Below are 15,920 nucleotides of genomic sequence, written 5' to 3'. Positions count from 1 at the left end.
GCCCGGGCACGGCGGCGGCGCGAGGCTGAGCCTGAGAGAGGCTTCCAGAGGCTGCGGGACCCAAGGGGGAGGGACTCGGAGGCAGTGGGCGGGCGGGGACCCGGGCGCCGAGAGACCCGTGCACCCGCGGCGGCACGGGAGCCGGCCTGCCAGAGGCTGTCAGACATTTCTGGCCCGTGGTTCCCGTGGGAGGTGTCGAGGGATTGTGAAGAGGAATCTCCCAATAATGAATTCGGTGTCAGGGAACCCGCACCCCCACCCCCAACTGCTGCTTCTTCCCGTGCAGCCTCGGCTCTCTCCATAAACAATACAGGGCAACAGCTCCCTGCCCCCTCAACCCCTCAACCTCAACCTCAACCTGAACCTAACCCCACTGCCGTCCCCCAGCATCAACTGGGGTGCAGCCCCACACACCTACCACATATAGGGGCTCTATCCCCATCCCCAGCACCCATGGGGTCACAGTCTTGCCCAGCACCCACCTGATCCCCGCCAAGTCTGTTAACCCTCCAGCCTCCAGCGACAGACCCTGGGAGCCCTGGGACAGGACAGTCTTGCTCCACAAACACTGACCAGCCCCCCACGCCCTCTTGCGCCCCTGCCTGCCCCACACGCAGGTATGAGTGCGCCCACACATGTACACATGCACAGAGGTCGCACCCCCTGACCTGGGCACAGTCTGGGCACCCTTGTCGAGGCTGCAGTATCCTACAGAGAGATGGGTTGGGGTTTGAGTCCCAGGTCAGGCTCACTCTCCTCATCGCAGGATGGGCAGATCACCACCTTTCCAGATAAGACCTGTCAAGAGTTTTCGGAGGGGTCTGCACATATGATGGCCTAACACTCCTCTTCCTACAGCCAGACCATCAAGCAGGTGCAGGAGGAAGATGGCCAGGGTGGGGGGACGGTGAGGAAGCAGCAGGCACTAGGATCCCCTGATCCAGGCAGTTGACCATCCCCAACATGGGGTCTTCCTTGGAGTTTAGGGAGCAAGTCTAGGTCTCCCAGCACATGCTGGGATCACAGGGGGTGGGGATGGGGGCGTCCCTAAACAGAAAGGCCCTTTCCTCCCATTCTTCATCGTGACCACTTCTGGAGCATCTGCTAGGTCAGGCACATTGGTGGACACTTCACAGATTTACTGTGCCCATTTTACAGATGAAGAAGGCTGAGGCTCAGAGAAGCCAAGGGACCCCATAAGGCCCTAGAATCTCAAGGTCATGAGTCTGAGCTTTGAACCCACACTTGCCTCGGCATTTTTCCCAGTTCTGCCTCTTACTGGGTCTGTTTTTCTGGACACTTTTGTCTTTCTGAGCCTTGGTTTCCCCTCTGTAAAACAGGGGTGAGAATGAGAGCTTCCTGTGAGTTGCTTGGGGATTACTTGTGATGGTATCCACAAAGCACTTTGCAGTCAAGCTTAGTAAGTGCTCACTAAGTGGCTTCTGTGGGTATGGTGAGATTCTTGGCTCTCTGCACGTGGGAGCGACGATATTTTATTCATCTTTGCATCTGTAGAGCCTAGCACTGTGCTTGGCAAACGAAGTATTATAAAAAATACAAACGAGAAAATGGCTATCGTTCTGACCATCGTTCTTATGTTTTGGCCAACTAAGGGAAAACACTCCAGACTGAGCCTAACATGTGCAGAGCCTGGGGCAAGGGTACAAAACCGAGGCCCACACAACAAATCTCAGGATATTTAAATGTTATAAATCATGCTAATAACTCGGTAAGAAAAATATATTCTATTCTCCCTCCTTCACAAATATACCCTCATCATGACCTGAAAAGCCAAGTTCCAAACGAGAAATCTAATTCCTCTGGGTAACAAACTGGGCCTGCCTGCAGCTCCCCCACCCCCAGCTCTGTCCACACTTCACAGACAGGCACCCCAGAGTCACTCCCCGGACCTACAAGGGGGTATGTCCTGTGGAGTCCACCTTCAGGAGCACAGACCTGAAAAGAGCGCTGTGTACTGTACATTCTGCTGGACTTACTCTGCCAGGAGAAGGTAATGGCCTGGGAGGGCCCAAGAAGCCCGAGATCTGCTACCGGCCAGCCTGGCAACTTTGGACAAGGCCCTGACACTCAGCTGCCTCATCTGTAAAATGGGCCGGCAGTTCTTCCAGCTGCTCAGGGCTCATGGGAGGGTCCACATGAAAACAGAGATGTGCGTTTGCCGGCGGTTCCCCCCAGTCAAAGGACAGGGGTTAGCTTGGCTGGGGGATGAAGAAGCAGAGGCGTGGGACTTGGGCAGCCCTCCAGGAAGTCAGGCCTCCGAGGATCCCGGGAGGAGGGGCTGCTGAGCCAGCAGAATTGGCCAGACTCATGAGCCGGGCGGCTGCCTCACTGCAGCTCAGGCTGGCCCCCTTCCCAGCTGCATGGCGGTCTCCCCTGGCGGCCTGTGCAGCCCCCGCTCCTGTCCACCAGCTGCTGCTCCTCCCCAGCCTGGTGCTCCTCCCCAGCACTCCTCCCAGCCTCCCCCCCGCCCAGAGCCCTGATGCCTGGCCCTGCTGTAGGACACGGGGAGGACGAACATACCCTCCCCACGGGCTGCGGGGAGCATGCAGCACGTCAGCTGCCCGGGGTTGCTCTCGTTCTCATGGACACCACCTCGATAAAGGGCTTGGCTGGTGCTGGGTGCGTAAGAGGGGACCAACAACTATGGATGCCGGGCCCTCTTCTTACCCAGCAGAGATGCTGGGTGGACTCAGGCTGGGGGGGAGCCCCGCCTTGTCTGTTCGTCAGCCTAGGCAAGGGACATGTGCGGTCCCCAGGCTCTACCCAGAGGCCCACAGGAAAGGCCGACAGAGCAGGGCCTGACCTCTGGGACACAGGTGGGACTGCAGAGACCCGTAGGGGGAGTCCTCCAGCCCTCCCCCGCCTCACCACTCTCTCCTGCTCCCAGGTTCCTTGGGGGCTTCACATGGCTCTGGATGTCCTTCAGGTGCCGGAGTGCACAGAGCTCTCACTCCCCCAGCCTTCTGACCCCACATTCACTGCTGCTCCCAGAGCTGCCTCTGAGCCCAGCAGAGCTCCGGTACTCAGCATGGAGGATGAGGACAGGCAAGTGTGGGGGCTCACAGAAGGGGCAAGGTCAGCGGGGAGCTGAGCCAGCAGGATGGGTTCCATTGTGTCCCGCGGGCGCGAACTGCAATGTATGAGTCGGCTTCTCTGAGCCTCAGTTTCCTTGTCTCCCACATGAGGGTGGTTTCTCCTCGGCAGAGCCATTAGAAAGACCTGATGCATAATGCAGGAAAACGCGCAGCATGGTCTGGCGGTTCCTCAAGAAGTTAAACATAGAGTTACCATGTGACCCAGTAATTCCACGGCTAGCGTACAGAGAAATGAAAACACGTACTTCAAAAGACACACTTTCTCGTGTGGGAATGTTTGCAGCAGTATTATTCATAATAGCCAAAAAGGGGAAAGAAGTCAAGCGTCTGTCAGCAGGTGAGTGGGTAGACAAATGGGGTCTAGCCACACGCTGGAATATTATTTGGCCATAAAAAGGAACAAGGCTCTGACACCTGCTAGCACCTGGAGGGACGCTGAAAACATGATGCCCAGCAAGAGAAGCCAGGAACAAAGTCCGTGTGCTGTGGGATCCCATGGATACCCAATACCCAGGAGAGGAAATCCACAGCGACAGAAAGTAGACTGATATTTGCCAGAGGCTGTGGGGGGTGTTGAGCGGGGAGAGGTAAAGGGGAAAGACTGCACAGAGGTTTTCTTTTGGGTTGATGAAAATGTTCTGGAAGTAGACAGAGATTAGTGATTGCACAGCACTGTGAACGTATTAAGTGCTACTGAATTGTTCACTTTTTAAAAAAGATTTTATTTATTTATTTGACAGAGATCACAAGTAGGCAGAGAGGCAGGCAGAGAGAGAGGAGGAAGCAGGCCTCCTGCTGAGCAGAGAGCCCGATGCGATGTAGGGCTGGATCCCAGGACCCTGGGATCATGACCAGAGCCAAAGGCAGAGGCTTTAACCCACTGAGCCACACAGGCGCCCCGAATTTTTCACTTTTTTTTTTTTTAAGATTTTTATTTATTTATTTGAGAGAGAGACAGGGAGAGAGAGCATGAGTGAGGAGAAGGGCAGAGAGAGAAGCAGACTCCCTGTGGAGCTGGGACCCCAATGCGGGACTTGATCCCGGGACTCCGGGATCATGACCTGAGCTGAAGGCAGTTGTCCAACCAACTGAGCCACCCAGGCGTCCCCGAATTTTTCACTTTAAAAATGGTGAATTTCAGAGGTGCCTCCCGGGCCCAGTTGGAAGAGCATGTGACTCTTGATCTCAGGTTCATGAGTCTAAGCCCCAGGCTGGGTGTACAGATCACTTAAAAAAATAAATAAGGGGCGCCTGGTTGGCTCAGTCGGTGAAGCGTCTGCCTCCGGTTCAGGTCATGATCCCGGGATCTTAGGATTGAGCCCCAGGTCGCGCACTCTCGCTCTCTGTCAAATAAATAAATGGTTCTTTCTCTCCTGCTCACCCTGCTTGTGCTTTCTCTCTGTCAAATAAATATATAAAATCTTGTAAAATAAGTAAAAAATAAATAAAACCTTAAAAAATGGTTAGCTTCACAGTGTGTGGATTTTACCTCAATGAAAACAAAAACACCAGCATAATGCTTCCTACAGACACTACAAAGGTGCTGACCACCCCAAGTGTGGCATGTAAAGAGGTATCCGGGCGCGCATCCTCAGTGGGGCACAGGCGACAGCTCAGAAGGGAGCGTGTAGTGGGGGTCGAAGCCCAAGGCTATTGTCCACGCCGGCAGGATAGAGCATGGAGCCTCTGGAATGGAGAGGAGAGAAAGTTGCACAGTTGGCAGGGGCCAGGGGTCTGGAGGGTAAGGGGGACCCATGAAAGCGTCTCGAATTTTAAAAGACCACTTTGCAATGTGAAAGACAGCCTGCATGGGGGCAGAAGTGCAGGCAGGAGGTGGGGTAGGAGGCAGTTCTGGCAGAGGGGGTGACGGACGCCACTGGATCGTGCCAAGCTGTAACACGGGAGGGGCTCTGGCACACAGAAGGGGAAGCCGTTTGGGGGAGCTCCATAATGAGTGGTCTCGGCCATGGGAAGCAGAGCTGTCTGGGGACTGTCTATCAGGTAGGCGTGTCTGCCCTAGAGACAGGGCGGAAGGCCTCCCAACACGGGTGGTACTGGAAGTCCTGGAGAGCACACAGGCCCCTCGATGTGAAAGGCATGCAGAGACCAGAACCCTGGAGGGGACCAGACTCTGAGGGAAGGCAGAGAAAGACTGGCAGGAAGCTGAGCAGCGAGGGAGATTTCAGGACCAGCACTGTCAATTGCTGCGCAGATGTGTCAAGATGTGAAAGGAAAAGTATCCAGCGGGCTTGTCGGTGTGAGGCCACCAGTGACCTTGCAATACTTCCACTGGAGAGCCTGGGCCAAAGACGACAGTGGGCTGAGGAGTGAGCAGGAAGTGAGGACACAGGAGTCAGAGAGGTGGGGAGAGCCGTGAAGAGTGTCTGCCGGAGTGTGGGGGGCTCCGGGCTGCGGGGAAGGAAGGAGGGAGGCATGGAAGGGATGGGGGAAGGTTCCTGCCACTCAGGGCCTGGGGGCGTAGTGGAGATTTGAGGCCTTGGTCAAGGAGCCAGAGGAAGGAAGGGAGTTGTGTGCAGCTGCGTTTCTCAGCATCGTGGGGGAAAAAAGAAACGCAGGAGAGCTGAGGTCACAGTGCCTGGAGTGTGGGAGCGCTAAATGGCACAGGAGGCATGAGGGACCCCAGCTTTGGAGGGGTCACTGAGGCTGAGTGGGCAGACAAGCGGGTCAGGTCAGGGCTGAACAGGACCGAAAGCGCCCAGACTTAGGACTGTCATGTCTAGCAAATAAAACTATAGAACGCCCAGTTACGTTTGAATTCCCCATAAACAACGGGTAACTTTTTAGGGTAAGTATATCTCATGCGGTATTTGGGATATACTTATACCAAAACCTCTAATGACTCTTGTTTACCTGCAATTCAAACGTTAACTGGGCGGGAGTCCTCCAACTTACTTGGGCATCCTAGCCGAGGGGTGGGGAGGAGGGGATGGAGGGGAGGGGTTGGTCCCGGCCCCGCCTCGGGACCAAGTTTGGAAAACGGGTAGCGGTCTGAAGGGTGCGGTGCCCGCGAGAAGGCTGCGGCCAGGCATCACCGAGGCCTCTACTGGCCCCTCCCGCCCCAGAACGTTGGTCTCGCCCCAACACCCCCGCGTAAGTCCCGTGGTGTCGCCTTAAGGGCCCATCGATAACTCTACGCTCGGCCGCAGCCTCTATCGATTCGCTCTCGCTCCGCTCGCCGTCCTGAGGCGCGGCGGAGCGCAGAGCCGCGTGTAAGGTACGGGGGGCCGCGGGACTTGGGCCACAAAGCCGCCGCTGGGTGGCCGGGAGAGCGCGCGTGGGGAAGCTGGCCCAGCGGGACGAAGCCAGGGCTGTCGGCGGAGCACGGGGGAGCCCGAGGGCCTGGCCAGAGAGCACCCCCTCCCATCAGGCTCAGCCGCCGGCCTGCTACGCATGCGTAGCCGCTGCTTTCGGCTCTCCGGCCCGTCCGCCGTCCTTGCGCATGCGCGTTCTGCCCCTGCGGCAGAGCGGCGCCCCGGGCGCGACTGCCCCCTGCCGGCGGCGGGTGGGGTTGGCGTCCCGGCCGGGTCCGTAGGGCGGGGAACGAAGCGCGCGCTTCCGCAGGTTGTCATGCGTTCCCTGAGCCTCTGAGCCTCAGTTTCCACATTTCTAAAATGGGAATGCTATTGCCTATCTCTCAGCAGCGAGTGGACTTAGATATTCCGTAAATTCTGCACACCCCTTTCTCTGCAGATGCTCTGAGCTTTGACCCCCGCCTTTCAGAAGTGCGTACTGTGCGGGCGATTCTTCTTCCACACCATGAACACGTCCCCTGGCACAGTGGGCAGTGACCCGGTGATCTTGGCCACTGCGGGCTATGACCACACGGTGCGGTTCTGGCAGGCCCACAGTGGGATCTGCACGCGCACGGTTCAGCATCAGGACTCTGTATCCTTCACCGCGGAGTTGGGGAGGGCGGTGCTGGGAAGGATGCCTGGTGGGAGCAGCATCCTGGGGAAAGGAAGGGGTGCCTCAGGTGGAAAGGCTGCAGCAGCCAAGCCAGATGGGGGCGGGGGCTCGAGGGCTCTGTTTGTCCTCCTCCTTAACAGACCTAGCAGGTGAACGCCCTGGAGATCACCCCGGACCGCAGCATGATCGCCGCTGCAGGTAGCTGTACCATCTACCCGACCCCTGATCCCTGCTGGGCTGGCCTGGGCACAGCCACCCTGCAGCTCAGCCTGTGTCCCTAGGCTACCAGCACATTCGCATGTATGATCTCAGCTCCAACAATCCGAACCCCATCATCAGCTACGACGGGGTCAATAAGAACATCGCATCTGTGGGCTTCCATGAGGACGGCCGCTGGATGTACACGGGGGGGGAGGACTGCACAGCGCGGATCTGGGACCTCAGGTGTGGGGCAGTGGGCAGGAGGGGCCTGTTGCTGGGTGTGCTGGGGTGGGGGGCCAGGCCGGGGCTGTCTCAGGCCAGGACCCTCCAAGCAGAGACCCAGATGGGGTTTTCTTTGCGGGTGATTTGCTGAGGGTGGTGACGAAAGCGGAGTAGGGCAGGTGGTGAAGCCTCACAAAGATGAGCCCAGCCTCAACCTGATCCTCCAAGGAGCTCTGAAGAGTGAGTCCCCCAAGCGCGGGCTGAGGGGCTGCTCCTGGGAGGCGGGGGGAGTCTAGCTGGTGTGTGGTGTGATGCCACTGCAGTCAGCAGAGGAACGAGCATAAATGGCGGGAAAAGAGTGTCTGGGGGTGCCAGCAGCACCCAGTAGAGCGCATGTGCCCCCAAGGTCTCGGAACCTGCAGTGCCAGCGGATCTTCCAGGTGAATGCACCCATTAATTGCGTGTGCCTGCACCCCAACCAGGTGAGGGGCACTGCCAGGGCCGGGCACCATGGGGCTCTGGAAGGCAGGGGACTGGCCCTTCCTCACCTCCCCTGCACCCCAGGCGGAGCTCATTGTGGGGGACCAGAGTGGTGCCATCCACATCTGGGACTTGAAAACGGACCACAACGAGCAGCTGATACCTGAGCCTGAGGTCTCCATCACGTCCGCCCACATTGACCCTGACGCCAGCTACATGGCAGCCGTCAACAGCACCGTGAGTCTCGGGTGCGCGTGTGCCGGGGGAGACTGGCTCAGCACCCAGTCCCTGGTCTTCCCGATTCCCTGCACATGGCTCAGTCCCCAGATGCTCCTCAGACTCCCCCCACCCCCCACTGGGCCTGCTTCCTCATCCTGGGCTCCAGATCCAAGCCAGCCAGCCAAGCCAGAAAGCGGGGTGTCGCTGCTGACGCCCCCTCTCACTACTGCACAGCTCAGCCAGCGGGCGTGACTTCCACCTCCACAACTTCTCGAGTCTGTCTACTTCCCTCTCCTCTCCGGCTCCTCCTGGCCCACGTTTGCCTCTGCTCCCCGTTCAGCGGCCACCCTCCCTCTGAGGCTCTGCCTCCACACGGCACTCCTTCAGTGCCCGCCAACGCCAGCATTCCCTGCATAGACCCCCTGGCACCCTGGGTCCTTGCTGTGGCTGTGGGACACTGCAGTGTGGCCCTGCTCTCCCATCCGGCCTCATCTTCTCCCCTTTAAAGTCCCTTACTTCTCAACTCACTGGTCCCGTAGCATCCCCACGTCACCCTCCAGCTGTTCCATCTGACGTGTCTCGCTCCCATCTCGTCCTTCACCCTCCTGCGAGCCAGCAGCTTTCTGCTCGAAGGCCAGGCATGGCCTCTGGCTCTCAGCCTGCCTGGAGCTCCCTGCAGCCAGGCGCAGCTGTGCCTGCCATGTGTGCTCAGCCCCCAGATCCCGGTGTGCAGCCCCCAGTGGGACGGCGGCCCCTGCATCTGGGTCTAGCCATGAGGGCCTCCCTTCCCAGGTGTCAGACCGAAGGGTCCAGGTGTCCCATGACCCCCCTCCAATTGCAGGGGAATTGCTACGTCTGGAACCTGACTGGGGGCATTGGTGACGAGGTGACACAGCTCATCCCCAAGACCAAGATCCCAGCGCACACCCGCTATGCCCTGCAGTGCCGCTTCAGCCCTGATTCTACGTGCGTAGGGGGTCTGCAGAGGGGTGGAGCCCTTGCATGGCACTGGGGTGAAGGTGGGAGTGGCTGCTGACGAGCCCACCGCTGCACTCATGTCTGCCCCTAGGCTTCTGGCCACGTGCTCAGCCGACCAGACGTGCAAGATCTGGAGGACGTCCAACTTCTCCCTGATGACGGAGCTCAGCATCAAGAGCGGCAACCCGGGGGAGTCCTCGCGCGGCTGGATGTGGGGCTGTGCCTTCTCGGGGGACTCGCAGTACATCGTCACCGGTGAGCCCCTGCCCGCCCGGCCACCACCACCTAGCGCTGGCCAGCTCCTGCTGCGGTGGGCCCCAGCTTGGGGCTTCGCCCTGAGCTCCTGCCCCCATCCCTCCCTGCAGCTTCGTCTGACAACCTGGCCCGGCTCTGGTGTGTGGAGACAGGAGAGATCAAGAGAGAGTATGGTGGCCACCAGAAAGCTGTCGTCTGCTTGGCCTTCAACGACAGTGTGCTGGGCTAGCCCGTGGCCCCCTGGATTGTAGGCGGCTGTCCAGGGAACACCTGTGGACTAGATGTGCTCAGCTGCCCAGGCCAGTGTGAACCCCTCACCCTCGAGCCCGCTGGACCCCGCGGCTGGCTGTGACTGGCCAGGCCAGCATGCCCTGGGGTTCTCTTAGCTCCCATTGCTTCTGTGGGTGTGACGAGGCCCAGAAGCCTAGCCAGCCTTCACTTGCTTCCAAAATTCCAGATCCACAGGGCCCACAGGGTCCCAGGCTGGGGCCCAACCCCAAGCCCGTGCTCTCTCTGCCCTGCCCATTTTGTGTCCTGAGGCCCCAGAGAACAGTGTCACGGCCAGGTGGAGCATTTATTAATTCCTGCCCGCAGCCACCCTCCATGACCTGCGACGAGGTCGGCCTGGGGGGCTGGCCGGGTGCGGCACTTAGTCTGGGAGGTAATAAAAGCAGACAGACACGCAGATGTTGCTGGGGAAACAGATGTCGATGCACAGGTAGATGAGCCGCTGCCTCTGGGGCCCTGGGGGGAGGGGCCTGCGTGAGCCCCACGCAGCTCCAACCCCTTCCACCCGGGCCCCACAACAGCTCCTGACTTACCCTCTGCTCGGCGGGCCCAGTAAATGGGCGTCTTGCTGCAAAGATGCCGCACAGAGTCGCCCACCTGGGCAGGGTCCACCTCGCGGCTCCCCAGCACTGCTAGCAGCTCCTGGGCGTAATGGGTGTCCTGGCTGGGGCCAGGGGGCCCGTGGCCCTGCAGACGAGGCTCTGGTGGGCCAGGGCGTGGGGGTACCGGTGCTCCCCCAGGCTGGGGCCATGCCTGTGAGTCCCTGGGCATTTGGCCTGGGGCCAGCACCATCCTCAGCTCTTGTCAGCGGCCTCGGCAAAGAGAAGACAGGCCTTCTGTTCCCTGAAACCAGAGCTCCAGCCTGCCCCAGGCCTGGGCTGTACACAGGACCCTTTGTCTGCCCCCTGGCCTGGGGAGCCTGGCCGCATGGGGCTGCTTACCCTGGACGTGTTCACCAGCAGCTGTAGGGTCTCACGGTCTCGGGGCTCCATTGGGCAGAGGAAGCAGGCCGGGTGTTCCGAGGGGCGGTAACAGACGCAGCCCTAGGGAGGCAGGCGGGTGAGGCAGGGCCACCTGAGCCTCTGCGGGTGCTGACCACTCCCCCATCCCACTCACGCTCTGCCCGTCGAACAGCACTGCCCAGCTGCGGTTGCTCTGAGCCGAGGTCACCCAGATGGTTGCCACATTTCGGGCCGCATCCACCTGTGCAGTTTGGTTGGACCGGGGTGCCCCAGGGCTTGGGGGGGTCAGACGGAGCATCTGCAGCAGAGGCTGAGATGGGGGAGCCAGAGCTCACTGGTCAGGCTGGGGCAGCCCCCGACACCACCTCCCCCCACCCCCCCACCTCCCAGTGTTCCAGCCACTGCTCTGAGTCCTGGCTCCACTGGAGGGCAGGGAGGTCCTGGCCTTTTCTTCCCTTTCCCACTGTCTGTGCCCCAGGCCAGGTTCCCGGGAGGAGAGCACCTTGGGGGGACTGTGAGCAAAGCCAAGAAGTCCTCCGGCCACAGCCCCAGCAGTGGCCAGTGCCAGCAGCAGCAGCAGCAGCAGGCCGGGGCTCCTCCAGCCCACAGGGCAGGCCTTGGCCTTCACCTGGGGGCACACTGCAGTCTGTGGGGCCTGGAACAGAGACTGGAGAGCAGGCTGGGTCAGGAAGGCAGGGGCTGAGGTGCATGAGGTAGGTCCTGCACTCCCATCCCCTACCCAGGGCATGCCCAGGGTCTCCCGTCCTAGAGGGCACTGGGTGGTTGCAGGCACTCACCTGGACAAGCCCAGGCCCGGGGCTCTCACCGCAGCGCCTCTGCTCCATGGCGCAGCCCTGGTGACAATGCGGGATTGTCTGCCGCCCCTTGGAGTCAGCTAGGGAAACCTTAGTACAGCCGTGATGAGCCAAGCCACCGTCCCGGCCCCCTCCTCTCCTGGAGCCAGGACAGCTCCCCCTGCTTGGGGTGGAGGGTGTTTGTCATGGTGCCTGGCTCTCTGGACACCCGGCCTGTGCAGACTGGAGAGTGCGGGGCCCCAAGAGGGTGAAGAGCGCCACCAGCGGTCAAGGAAATCAAGTCCCATGGATTGGCACGAAGGGCAGCCCAGGTCCAGGAAGGACAACTTTAGAGTCTGGCTGGGGACAGACTTCATTTTTCTAACCAGTGTCTCAGGTTATTCCTGGATTCCCAGGGCTCAGGCCGTCAATAAACGTGTTCCACGAATGCTGTATGGGAGTCCACGCTGCCTCTGTCCTAACATCGCCCATACCCCTGGCCACTTCCCAGCCCCTCAGATGGGCCGGGCCAAAGGGCAGTCTGCAGCACGTGGGACTGGGAGCAGGACAGCTTCTTCGCAGCCAACAGGCCCATCCACACGCCCCGGGATGGTCAGTCAGGTCGGCCAGCCCATGCCCTGTCCTGCCCGCACTGGCTTCCTCTGCTCCCAGCTCACATCTCTGACTTCTCGGTGCTGTGGATTTCGAGTCAGGGCTCCTTCTGGCACTGGCAGGACGTGAGGGCTCCGCACCCCTTCACCCTGTTGCCCTTTCCTATTCTTGGCTTTCCTTTGTGCCTCTGTCTTGCTGATTCTTCTGAAGCCAGCCCTCTGTGTCATGGGCCTGGGATGCGATGGCATCCTGGTGGTCAGCATTCCAGCTCTGGAACGAATCCCAGAATGCCTCCTTCTTAAACAGCAACACCCCCCCCACACCCCCACCCCAGGCTAGGCAGCTGTAGCCTCTGCGCAAAGGCTGCTATCAAAACAAGGGCAAAGAACGCCAGAGTTAGCGCGGTTTGAGACTTTAATATGCATTTGGGTTCACACAGTGCAACAAGGGGCAGAGGTGGGGTGCATGTGGGCTCTGGGGGCACTGCCTGGCAGGACAGGTGGTGCTGCGTGCCGCATCTGCTGCGTGCTCCTGGTGTGGGCGACAACGCCCTGACAGGCCTGTTCAATGTCCAGACCCACCTTGAGCCGACCTCGCAGAGCCGTCAGCACCACCAATTGCACAGGCGCTGGCTGCCCTCACGATGCCCCACAGCAAAGTCCAATCCCCAGACAGCCTGGGCCTGGGAAGAGCTGCGGGTTCAGGACACCCTTTATTGCTATGAGAACTTTGAGAATGAGGGAACGAGTCCCCCAGCGGCTAGGAGAGAAGCTCGTGGGCAAATGCCACTGGGGACAGAGTGAGGTGCTGGGAAGGGGTCTGCCAAAAGAACAGCTTCCCAGGCTCTACCCGCCAAGTGCAGCTGGATGGTCCGCTCATCAGGTCAGCAACTTTAGGGAACAGGCAGAAAAAGGCCGGAGCCCTCTGCCAAGAACCCTTAGCTAGCAGACAGACCCTGCCAGTTTTCCCGCTGGCATCCGACAAAGAACTCCAGGGCCAAAAGAAGTGGCCTCAAGGACCACTGGCATGTAACCGCCACCCCAGCTGAGGGTTCAGGAGAACAGGAAGAGACTGGATGTTTTGTGAAAGGATTTCCTGTTCCTGGGGACATCTCTTTCCTCCCCCACCCAGAGGACGCCCAGGGTGTCAGGCATTTCTTGGCCAGCACGTGCCTTTAGCCGTGCTGCTGGGTGCGGGGCACGCAGACTTCTTCGGAGGGATTTTCCCTACGAGACAGAGCACAGCTATTAATTAACACACTTAAGATTCAATTCCACCGTTTCACAAAAGTTCAAAAGTTTAAAAAAATAATTTTTGGTACCAACGCTACTCTGAGCTCTCTGCACAGCTGCCCAGAGTTCAGCAAAGGCATCCACACTCTTGGCCGCTCAGTTAACAATGTGCTCAGTCCAGATCAGCTGGATTTAAATGCACATTTGAGAAAGCTGAGGCTTAGCTGGACTGAGTTTACAGAACTTCGTGATCACATATAAGGTGTGGCAGCCCTGGGTATCTGAAACGGAACAGACACTTGATTGTGACATCAGAGTGGTTTTTAAGGAAGTGTGGGGCGGTGGTGAGGTCAGCACCCTGCACTCCAAGGACAGGGAGACAGCATTGGGAGCAGCGCTGTCCTCCACTCCCACCCTGCAGGTGAGGGGCTGGGACGCCACAGCAGGCTCCCCTGCAGATCACCAGAGCAACAGGCCGTGCGTCTGTTTGTACAAGTTTCTCACAACAGTCAAAATCATCAGACCGCTCTCCCCTTTGGCCTGGAAGGGGGAGGCCTGATCCCTGAATGAAATCTTCAATGAAACATCTAACATCCCTAGACCTGCCCGGGGCCCATCAGCAGGCTGGGTAACCACCCTGAAGTCACCTGAATCCTGGACAGATGCTAAGCCTGTCCTTGTCAATGGCACGCGAAGCCCAGGACCCCCACATGCCCCTCCAGGTTTAAAAGTGCATCTTCCAATAGAAGCATCTGTAAACAATATCGCCCCCCAAACGTTTACTTCCAAGGTTAACAACTAGTGCCTTTACTTAACTCCAAGTATACTGTTTGAAGCCACCTAGCTGAGCGGATGCTTAAGCCCCACCTATTAATTTGGGTAAGTGGTTTTCAATTCGTTTTATTCTGGAGATTAAAGACACTAAATCTTTAACCTTGAAGGGCAGGCAAAAGGTCAGCTATGCTGTCAACATAGAAGTCAGGGACCATTTTCTTCTTAGACATACAGTCACTTTCCTGATTACTCTTCACATCCCCTAGAGTGGAAACTCCGGTGAGGGTCAGGATGGTCTTCAGGCCACAGGTGACGCCCAGGAGGATGTCCGTGTCCAGGCGGTCTCCCACCATGACGGTGCGCTCCGGGTTGATGCCGTACTCCTGGGACACGCAGTCGAAGATGAAGCGGCTCGGCTTCCCGATGATGTCGGCCTGGCGCTGGGCGGCCATCTCCACGGCTCGGACCAGGCAGCCGGTACCTGCGGGGCGGAGACGTAGGGGAGGGAAGAGAGGGGAGCACCCGGGGTCAGAGGGGAGGAGGTGCCCGAGGCCCGCCCCCAGCCCGCGCCCCCGGGCCGCACGGACCCGCGATGAAGCGGCCGTTCTCCAGCGGGAGCCGGTTGTCCATGTTGGTGCCCACGAGCAGGCAGCCGGGCTGCTGCAGGTAGCGCACCGCCTTGGTGAGCTTCATGTAGCTGAAGTGCGGGTCGAAGCCCACCACGACGGCGCGCACGTCGGGATCCAGCGGCGCGTCCAGCCAGGCGCCGGGGCCGTCGCCCTGCAGCGGCTCGGGCCCCACGCCCACGCAGGCGACGCCCACGGCCCCCAGCTCGGCCGCCAGGGCTTCGCTGCCCAGCACATAGGCCTTGGGGGCCGGCGCGCCCGCCAGGCGCTGGCGCAGGTAGAGCGCGGTGCAGTAGGCCGTGCCGAAGACCTCGAGGCCGGCGCCGGGCCCCGCCGGGCCGCCGAAGCCCAGGCGCCGCAGCTTCTCGGCGTAGGCCTCGCGGGTCTTGCTGCTGTTGTTGGTGATGAAGCCCAGGCGCTTGCCGCGGGCCCGCAGTGCCGACAGGGCCTCGGGCGCGCCCGGCACGGCCGTCTCGCCGCGCCACAGCACGCCGTCGCAGTCGAACAGCAGCGTGTCCACGTCGGCCAGCAGCGCCCGGGCCCGCTCGGCGCTCAGCCGCACGCAGCGGGCGTCGTCACCGCCGGCCTCCGCCGCCGCCATGGCCGCCGCCGCCACCGGCCGCCGCCGCCGCCGCCGCCGCCGCCACCGGCCGCTCCTTGCAGCCGCCCGCCGCCGCGCCCGCACCGCCCCCGGCGCGCTCATTGGCTCCGCTGCTCGCGCGCGCCGCCCATTGGACACCGCCTGCGCCAATCCGCCCCCGCCTCCCGCGGGCTGCGGGAGCTCAGCGCCAACCGTCGCGGCCCGGCGCGGGGAGACGGGCGGCCATTGGCTGACGGGCCCGGGGTTCCCCGCTGATTGGCTGGCAGGGAGCCAACCGGCATTCGGAGTGGAGCGTTCACTGCGGAAACGCTGCAGAGCAGCCCCGGGCCGGCGCCGGCCGTAAGGCTGCTGCTCATTGGCGGCCCCCGGGCGGCTCGCCCATTGGTGGCGCGTGGTCAGCTTAGGTGACGGAAACCTTTAATGGAGTGACCCCGGGCTGGGCCGGCTGCGGATTGGCTGGCTTCTCCACGGTCCGGAGCCGGCAGGACGTGGAGGGGGGCGGGGAGCCGCTGTCCCCTTCGGGCCCGGGTCACGTCCGCACCTTCGCGTGGGCGGCGCCGGGCGGTGCCCTCCGCCCGGGACACGCCGCGGACACGCCGCTGGCGCGTGGCGGAGTAAGGCCGCTGCTGAGGG

At 60.6% G+C, this 15,920-nt stretch overlaps 3 protein-coding genes across 6 annotated transcripts; 1 reads left to right on the top strand and 2 right to left on the bottom strand.

The window, feature by feature from the left end:
- Positions 1–5,397: 5,397 nt before the first annotated feature.
- On the top strand, positions 5,398–11,895 carry MLST8 (MTOR associated protein, LST8 homolog). Of its 4 annotated transcripts, none has more exons than XM_045072223.1 (9): positions 5,398–5,477; positions 6,828–7,022; positions 7,193–7,241; positions 7,325–7,487; positions 7,873–7,948; positions 8,031–8,183; positions 9,007–9,131; positions 9,235–9,398; positions 9,509–11,895. In XM_045072223.1, the coding sequence occupies exons 2-9, from the start codon at positions 6,894–6,896 to the stop codon at positions 9,625–9,627; spliced, it is 978 nt and encodes a 325-aa protein (XP_044928158.1). In that variant the 5' UTR covers positions 5,398–5,477; positions 6,828–6,893; the 3' UTR covers positions 9,628–11,895. The 4 variants fall into 4 exon arrangements, with proteins under 4 accessions (XP_044928158.1, XP_012910686.1, XP_044928157.1 ...); XM_013055232.2 differs by having other exon boundaries at positions 5,401–5,477; positions 7,190–7,241; XM_045072222.1 differs by lacking the exon at positions 5,398–5,477 and adding an exon at positions 6,117–6,227 and having other exon boundaries at positions 7,190–7,241.
- On the bottom strand, positions 10,024–11,396 carry BRICD5 (BRICHOS domain containing 5). The gene is made up of 5 exons (XM_004750692.3): positions 11,151–11,396; positions 10,803–10,958; positions 10,628–10,729; positions 10,220–10,373; positions 10,024–10,142 (listed from the first exon to the last, which is right to left on the bottom strand). The coding sequence occupies exons 1-5, from the start codon at positions 11,394–11,396 to the stop codon at positions 10,048–10,050; spliced, it is 753 nt and encodes a 250-aa protein (XP_004750749.1). The 3' UTR covers positions 10,024–10,047.
- Positions 11,896–12,450: 555 nt separating the features above from the next.
- LOC101689975 (phosphoglycolate phosphatase) lies at positions 12,451–15,342 on the bottom strand. The gene is made up of 2 exons (XM_004750988.2): positions 14,648–15,342; positions 12,451–14,541 (listed from the first exon to the last, which is right to left on the bottom strand). The coding sequence occupies exons 1-2, from the start codon at positions 15,285–15,287 to the stop codon at positions 14,216–14,218; spliced, it is 966 nt and encodes a 321-aa protein (XP_004751045.2). The 5' UTR covers positions 15,288–15,342; the 3' UTR covers positions 12,451–14,215.
- Between the last annotated feature and the right edge of the window lie 578 nt (positions 15,343–15,920).

This window comes from Mustela putorius, unplaced genomic scaffold (genome assembly GCF_011764305.1).
Source record: "Mustela putorius furo isolate JIRA1106 unplaced genomic scaffold, ASM1176430v1.1 tig00004007_pilon_pilon_pilon, whole genome shotgun sequence".
Classification (NCBI taxonomy): Eukaryota; Metazoa; Chordata; class Mammalia; order Carnivora; family Mustelidae; genus Mustela; species Mustela putorius.
The sequence above is the reverse complement of the archived record's forward strand: the minus strand, read 5'-3'. Positions and strand labels throughout refer to the sequence as shown.

Coding starts and splice junctions, on each gene's coding strand:
- MLST8 (XM_013055232.2), top strand. CDS start 6,894: ATGAACACGTCCCCTGGCACAGTGGGCAGTGACCCGGTGATCTTGGCC. Junction 8,184..9,006: donor TGGCAGCCGTCAACAGCACC/GTGAGTCTCGGG, acceptor CTCCAATTGCAG/GGGAATTGCTACGTCTGGAA. Junction 9,399..9,508: donor CTCGCAGTACATCGTCACCG/GTGAGCCCCTGC, acceptor CCCTCCCTGCAG/CTTCGTCTGACAACCTGGCC.
- BRICD5 (XM_004750692.3), bottom strand. CDS start 11,396: ATGCCCTGGGTAGGGGATGGGAGTGCAGGACCTACCTCATGCACCTCA. Junction 10,959..11,150: donor TTGCTCACAGTCCCCCCAAG/GTGCTCTCCTCC, acceptor CCCCCATCTCAG/CCTCTGCTGCAGATGCTCCG. Junction 10,143..10,219: donor CTGGGCCCGCCGAGCAGAGG/GTAAGTCAGGAG, acceptor CCCTCCCCCCAG/GGCCCCAGAGGCAGCGGCTC.
- LOC101689975 (XM_004750988.2), bottom strand. CDS start 15,287: ATGGCGGCGGCGGAGGCCGGCGGTGACGACGCCCGCTGCGTGCGGCTG. Junction 14,542..14,647: donor GAACGGCCGCTTCATCGCGG/GTCCGTGCGGCC, acceptor TCCGCCCCGCAG/GTACCGGCTGCCTGGTCCGA.